This window comes from Curcuma longa, chromosome 4 (genome assembly GCF_044706935.1).
Source record: "Curcuma longa cultivar G26 ecotype Majalengka, Jawa Barat chromosome 4, ITB_CL_G26_1.1, whole genome shotgun sequence".
In the NCBI taxonomy this organism is placed as follows: Eukaryota; Viridiplantae; Streptophyta; class Magnoliopsida; order Zingiberales; family Zingiberaceae; genus Curcuma; species Curcuma longa.
In genome coordinates this window covers 20,712,420-20,720,647 of record NC_133864.1, presented here as the reverse complement: position 1 = coordinate 20,720,647, position 8,228 = coordinate 20,712,420, and the positions used below count along the sequence as shown (strand labels likewise).

The 8,228-nt window shown below is 33.4% G+C and overlaps 1 protein-coding gene across 1 annotated transcript; it reads right to left on the bottom strand.

The window, feature by feature from the left end:
* Positions 1-996: 996 nt before the first annotated feature.
* Positions 997-3,745, bottom strand: LOC141827257 (SEC14 cytosolic factor-like). The gene is made up of 5 exons (XM_074714484.1): positions 3,501-3,745; positions 3,037-3,295; positions 2,885-2,921; positions 2,655-2,760; positions 997-1,170 (listed from the first exon to the last, which is right to left on the bottom strand). The coding sequence occupies exons 1-5, from the start codon at positions 3,603-3,605 to the stop codon at positions 997-999; spliced, it is 681 nt and encodes a 226-aa protein (XP_074570585.1). The 5' UTR covers positions 3,606-3,745.
* Between the last annotated feature and the right edge of the window lie 4,483 nt (positions 3,746-8,228).

The following is an 8,228-nucleotide window of genomic DNA, read 5'->3' as shown; positions in this document are numbered from 1 at the left end:
AAATAATTAAAAATAAAAAAATATTTTGGTGTTATTTTGATTAAAGGATTACCATTTTCATGTTGATTTTTTAAAATCATCACTACTTTGGTGCTTATTTTTTCAAAGTATTATTACATTGGTAATGATTTTGTCGTAGCATCACCACCCATAGGACTGTGTTGAATTTTTAAAAATATAATGTGCACAGATAGGAAGGCTTTGAATATGAGATTTTAAGGCACGATGAGATTGAGGAGCAATGTAAAAACCTACAGGACATGAATTGAGTTCTATCAAAGCCGTTTAAGGTCATTAATAAGTTTTGTCCAAAACTTATTTATGCACTTAGAGAATTTAGAATTCTGAAAACTATGGAGTGGAAGAAAAGAGTGTAAAGAAGGTAGATATGGTGTGCAACCTTAGTTGTGAGATTCCTACATAAAGTTCTAGATCTATACCAATTGACACGTCGATTGGATTTTTAAAAATATACTGTGCACAACTAGGAAGACCTTGAATCTGATACTTTAAGGCACAGTGAGACTGAGGAGCACTGTAGAAACTTATAGGACTTGGATTGAGTCCTATCAGAGCTGAATAGGCCATCAATATGTTTTGACCGAAACTCATTAATGGATATAAAGATTTTCAAATTTTGAAACCTTTACATGGAGTGAAAGAAGAGAGTATAGAGAAGGTATAGATGGTGTGTGATCCTGGTTCTGAGCCTCCTATATGTGTTGGTTAAATTATGGGTGTTGGTTTAATATTTTTTTGAAATAAATTACTAATATTTTAATATATTTATTTTAAAATTAATAATTAATTATTAAATATTTAAAATGTGATCCCAGCCATAATGGTGGCCCATAGCGGTGTTGTTTTATAAACATTAAGGCCATTGTGTTGGACAAATCACAACACATTGGCGGTGCTAGTTTTGAAAGATTAAGACCATTGTAGTGTTGTTAAATATTAGCACCACCGTATTGAAGAAATCACAACACAGTAATGCTAATTTCGAAGGATCAACACCATTGTGGTGTTGATTTTTATATAACTATTTGTAAAGATTACCTTTTTCCTAGTGTTTGGATCGAGAAATTTGTACATGATCTTCCAAACCTTCATGAAGATGTAAGGTACATGGATTAAGAACACCTTCCCCAACCTCTCTGGGTAGTAGTTCTGCAAATTGCATGATGAAATTGGTGGGTGTTAAATTCATGTCAGTAATGTTTACAGCAGTAGGCTATGTTATCATCTACATTAACTGTTGAATTTTATAATATTTACAATTTTCAGTGTATTCATGCTATTTAAGCTTCTTTATCTGTTGCACTTAGTTCTTGTATTTATATGTTTTATGCCAAGAGCAAATGGAATCATGAATTTCTCTCTAGTCTTCTTATTTTACAGTTAAAGCCTTAGAGTTTAAATTGCAATATACTTTTCTTGAAGGGGAGCCTTGGCGCAACGAGTTTAAATTGACAGAGGTATAGTCTTGCTTGCGTACAATGATTAACTACTGTTCTTTTCTTGAACACTTCTTGGAACTTCATGGACAAGGCAGACCCATTTAGCTTTTTGTTGGATAGTTTTCATGCATATGAATTAAAATGTCACTGATTGCTAAAAAGAGATGAAATAAGAATATCATTTCACTTTTAATACGTCTAGATGGTAACAAACAAGGCACCAAAGTTAAAGAAAGAATAGTTGTGTTTCAAAGAGACCAATATATACATTGACTTATGATGAATAAATCACTGTAAACTGAAAGTGTGTATATAGAAAGATAGAGCAGTCTGAGAGTTAACCAAAACATTTTGAAGAATGATAAGAGTAAGGGTCCATTTACTTGGATGGAGAATATTAAGATGCATACAAATAATGGAGCTCCATATGTAATATTGTGCACCTTTCTCTTCTCCACTTGGCCTTTCAACCAAGTAAATGGACTCTAAATCTAAAAAGAGTTGTAGCATGTTTAGTATCCTGACTACTGGTATCGCCCTTGCACAATGCTTAGTCGTGTAGGTGAAGCAAATACATGGTTAATAGAGTTCATCCCTGTAATTATAGTTTTTGTCATATAGTTCATCCTGAAATTATAGTTTCTGTGATTTTATTGCAAGAATTTTCATCACGTACAGTTTAACTACTTGTTTAAAATTTTAGTTTCTTATCTCATTCCTATAAGTTCTTATCTCAGCTACCATAGAATTTTTCTACATGATGAATCTTCTTTGTTATTTTTGGATATTTCTTTAGATCGAGAGTTGCAATCCGAGTTAACATTACAGATACCAGAAATCCAAGATATTCACATTCAGAAATTCACAAAGAGGTTTCATAAGTTAAGTTATGGGTTGTAACCAATGTTGAATGATTTTAGCTGAAGAACCTTGTGAATCAATTGGATTGAAAGAATTATATAAAAGCTATTTGGTAACCATAATACTTTGAACATATCCAAATTTGGATTCATGTTACAGTGCCCTCATAGATTGTGATTCTATCATAATAAAACAATAAATAGCATAAAACTCCTTTCTCTATATCGAAAACAGATTGAAGCATTTTTCATACCCTTTTCAAAGAAGAACTAGTATCTTGTTGAAAAACCTATTCAACAAAAGTAATCAGTTAAATCAAGATCAGGAAAAAACCTGTAAGATGTCTATAGCTGCGAGGTATCCCCGAACATCGCTACTGGAGTAACCCCAACCATGAAGATCTGCAATGCAGGTGAATTTCTCTTGACCGTTCGGCATGCTGCGAGTATGCTAAGTGTCAGATTATCTGGTGGAAAACTTAAAAATCTAGGCATATATAGAGGTTTTCTACTCAAATTTCTTAAGAATTTTGGGCTTTGAATGAGAAACACTAGGTCACTCACCAGGCACAGGATTTATCGAGCATATACGAAATGAAACCTGAAAGTTCAAGAAACCCATGATGTAAGATCATTTCAGATCAAGAAAAGAAAATAAATGTGCATAAAAGCACCATAGTTAACTAGAATTTCACTTGTTGTTTGTGACAACTTACGCTTCAACTCATCCATTTGTCTCCCAGCTGAGACATGATTAGCAACAAGATAAACAATTATAGGGCGCCCTTGTTTATCAAATCCCTGTTTGTATACTTCCTTATGGGCAAGCTCGTTAGGGATATCGGACTCGGAGATGGATCCATGAGGCATCAGCGCCTTCCTCCATCGAAGATATTTTAGGAACTGCACAGATGCCTTGTCGACATCTAGATCTCGTGCACGAAGAAACCTTCTGAGAGTCACATTGTCCACATCCTGCAATTTCAGCAAGAAGGGTAAGATTTTGTGATCAGAAAAGATGAAGATGCAGAGAAGTTCCTCGATAACCAAATGCATCTAGAGCAAACAGGCGATCAAAATTTAAACAACATGACTCGCAAAGGAACCAAAAAGAAAAAGAAATCTGCCAATCGTCTACTCAGATAGCCGATCGACGGCGTAGAACTAATAAAGCTGCAACCTGGGCGTCAAGGTCTTCGGCTTCGACGAGGGCCCTCAGCGAAGCGACCTTCTTCTTCTCCGCGTAGTCGCTGCCAGGCAACGCGAGCTTGCCTTCCACATCCATGGCCTTGCAGTGCGATTACTGAGGAGGGAGTCGTCCTCTTTCCTCACAACCCAAAGAGAGAGAGAGAGCTCAAGGAAATGGATCGAGGATTGGTTTCTCTCCTCCTCCTCCTCCTCCTCCTCCTCTCTCTCTCTCTCTCTGTCTCTCGCGGTGTTGGATGAAACTTATAAGGAGACTTCTGGTGAAGAACCAAAGATTCCATCTTCGTGTTCCATTGAAGGACAAAGTTTCCAACAAACGATAATATTAATAATAATTATTATTATTATTATTTAATATATTAATAAATTGTATTTTAAATTTTAGTCGATAGAAGACAAACTGTTTAGCTTCAAAATTAATTGGGCGAATTTGAGCCATCTAAATTATAAATAATAATTATTATTATTAATGTGGAATCTGCATGAGAAAATGTCAAATTTGTAGGTTTTTTCTACGGAAATAAAAGTCTTATGAATTTGTTGTGGAATTAAATTTTGAATTGAAAAATAAATGTATTTTATAAAAACCGATAATATACGTAATTTTCTTATGTGGCAGGAATAAAGCCAACGCGAATCCTTTTTTCTCAGTCCACGTTGACAATTGTTTTAGGTGAGTCAGTCAGCGCGGGAACACCTAACAAAGTAAACAGCTGATCAGATGCACGGCGAGACCCGGCACTCGCGAAACCGAATTAGTCAACGGCGAGTTCATAACGGCACTCCGGAGTTCGGATCTGCCTCGTTGACTTGAGTGAGAAAGCAGAAACACAATAAAAAAAATTGGCTTTTTTTTTCATAGCGAAAATAATTAATTGGGTGAAGATTTTGAATATGTGGAAGAATATAAAGGCGTATATTCGACAGCGTTTTGGTATTTTTTCTTTTATAGATATCAATCATTGTTTACCAAGTCAACATCTAATAATTTAATTAACGATAGGCTGGACACCATGAGCACCACCATAAATACCAAATATAAAATATAAAATTTTATTTTTTATTAGAATTTAAATAAAAATAAAAAGTATATACAAATCAAACGTGTGTGTGTGTATATATATATATACTTATTATCTTAACAAATGATATGCTCATCTGAGTTGAGTGAAAGGTTGGAGTAAACGTCGTGTAAGATCCAAGTTCATCAGAGTACGTAGAAAAACGAGGGGTCTTAGGATTTTGGCCAAAGTGTCGTAGACTGATGCCTAAGGGTTAAAAAAAAACCTCATTCCTACTCACTTATAAGATTGAAGTGATTATTATTCGTACCTCACTCATATCCTACTATCTCAATTAGGAATGAGTAAAAATTCTGTTAAATATAATTAATTAACTGAATTTAAAATTTTAATTTAATTATTTTAAAATTTTATATTTTTAAAAAATATAATTATTTCATATAATTCTTTCACACCTTAAACTCAATCCGCCTCCTTAATTCTTTACGCTAAAGTCTACCCGACTTTAATTTTTGGATCCATCCCTAATTATTGACTAGAAATCAAGAGTGTGACTTTTTGTTTTGACTAGCCTCCTCTACTCGTTATAGAGGTTACAAGCGGGCCCCAGTTCAAACACTTGGAACTCCAGCACGAGTTTTCTTTATAGTGATATGTTAAGAAAAGTATTCTCTATTTCATCCACACAGTCTGTTGAAATCTTTTTTTAATTTTTTATTCTACATTATTTTTTTGTCATCATCTAAATGTAAATACTTGAAGATTCTTGATAATTCAATAAACGTAATATGTGTTCAATCTTGATCTTGAGAATTCAATGAAGCAGGTAAAAGTCAGCATCAATCAGATTTAATTATGTCGCTATCATTCAATTGCCAAATCGTGAAGGACCACATTAAATTATAATATCTTGAAGAAATGAAACCGTTAAAGAGGGAATTATACATTATATAAATCATTTCTGAAAAAAAAACCTATCATTTTCCTTTGACTGACTTAAAGTTTTTCATTGGCATCAAATTTATCATGCACCGAATGAGGGTAAATAGAGAAAATATTTTTCAGGGGAAAAATTTTTAGTAAACATACAGACCAAGAAGTATTGGACACCTCGAAGAAAAGGGATTTGTTTCATAAATACTGATGAATTAAGCTAGTTTAATATTTAAAGAGCCAGTTTAGAGCAAACGTGTCCTTTTTTTTAATACGTCCCATATTAATTTTTTATTAAAAAAACACCCTACTCTGAAATGACCCTTACCTTTGCTACACAACAATAACAATTTATTTTCATTATTATCTCATTTATATTTTTTTTTCCTATCTAGGTCGACGCATTGCAACCCCTACTAATATGTAACTAATTAAATAAATTTTCTATCTAAATCGACGAGCAGCTACTAATATGTAACTGTTAACTGACATAATTATAATAGTTACAATTTTATAATATAAATATTAAATCTTAAATTTTGAAGAGGTTGTAATATTTAACGGCTTAATTATAATAGTTACAATTTCATAACTGCTATAACGTGAATGTTAAATTTTAAATTTTAAGAGGTCATAATTTTTTACTTAGATTGAACCACAAAGTGCAGAATATATAAAATAGAAAATATCTAAACGAGCTTCGATTTGATATAATATGCATCATGTGGTTCAACTCGATTTACAAGTTATGATTTTTTAAAATTTAAGATTTAAAATTCACATTGTAGTAGCTACGAAATTATAACTGTTACAATTGTGTAGCAGCTATGAAATCGTAGCTTAGTAGCAGCTACGATTTTATAATTGTTACAACGTGAATATTAAATTTTAAGAGGTCATAATTTTTTATTTGGGTTCTCAAAATTTAAAATTTAACATTCAGTTGTAATAGTTATAGTTATTTCATAACTGTTACACAGTTGTAGCAGCTAAGGTTCGTAGCTACTACAACGTGAATATTAAATCTTAAATTTTAATAGATCAAAATTTTTGACTCAGATTGAACTACGGATACACAATATATCATATCGAAACTCATTTAAAAATCTACAACTATTACGAGGTAGAACCCATAACAATCATATTTTAGGCTAAAAAATATCATTTAAATCTTTTGAACAATTTTAGTCTTAATTTTTTTCATATTATAACAGCTACGAAATCGTAGTTGCTATAATTGTGTAGTAGCTATTTTGTAGCTACTCAATATACCGATTTAGATGAGAAAAAAATAGGAGAGAGATAATAATAAAATAAACTGTTATTGTATAATAGAAGATAATTGTATCATTTTACAAGGATGAGACACTCTTTTAATAAAAATAAATAAACATGGGGTGTCATCTTTATGATTAAAAAAAAAATTTTATGAGAGAGAATCAATATATTCTTTTTCATAAATATAACTCTAAGAGATTGCTTATTACCACTTCTCCCTCACAATGGCAAGTTTTGTGAAATAAGACTAGTGGGATTGATGGAGGGGAAAGTGAATATGGATTGTTCATTTTTTTCGTTTCTTATCGTTCTTTTGTTTCTATCAGGTTAGTACGCAGCGGAAGTATAATAAAGATAAGAAAAAAAGATATGCGAGATTTACTTTGTGCTTAGCCTCCCATGGTTGGTACTCCAAATTCTATGTAAAGGAGGCGTCCCCCACTAGTGTTCTTCTTTTCAAATGTCATTCCGAAGGCGGAGAAACTCGTCTTACAATTTAAATAAAACAAAGGAATAAAACAATAAAGTAACACTTGTAACTAAAATCAAACAGGTTTGTCGACGGTCAATCCAGAAGCCCTTGAGCGTCTCACACTTCTAGCGCTTCCTCGATCGCACAAGCAGAGTTTTATCGTCTTTTGAGCACAGATTCGTAGAGCTGAATATGAGAGTTGTTGTGTTGAACGTTGTGCTCAAAGTTGTTTTTATAGACCTTTTTCGGTCTATTGATTAGCCGATTGGTCTATCGATCTTGGATAAACTTATCTCCACGATTGAGTTCAACGCAATCTACGATCTCATCATTATCAAGTTTATCAGTCTACCAATCCTTGGGATCGGTCTACCAATCCTTGCCACGTCATCGATTCTTGTTCGAACCTAAACCTGGTCAACCGAACCCAATTGGTCTATCGATCCTTGGAATCGGTCTACCAAACCGATTTGAATCCGATTCAATCCGAGTCAAGTTCAGTTGACCTCTAATTTGGTCTGACTGTATCCAATTGTCTCCGTCTGCTTTCCATCTTGTTTCATGCTCTAGATTCCTGCAAGACGAGCATACAACCATGCAAACAAACAAGTCTAACATGTAGTCTATTTAACCTATTAGGCTTACATAAGTATTATCCTGTAAGTGTGACCTACTAGGTTTATATATTACTTGGAATTCACTCCTCCAAGACTTTTACCATCTAAGGTTCACTCCCTTAGGATCAACTCACTCTTGTGAGTCTACCTGACCTAAGTCAAGTCCGATTGACCCCGAATTTGGTCCGACTGTATCCGGTTGTCTTTGTCTGCTTTCCGTCTTGCTCCCTGGTCCAGATTCCTACAAAACAAGCATACAACCATGCAAACAAATAAGTCTAACATGTAATCTATCTAATCTACCAGGCCTACATAAGCATTATCTTGTAAGCTTGACCTACTAGGTTTACCTATTACTTGGAACTTAACCACCTAAGATT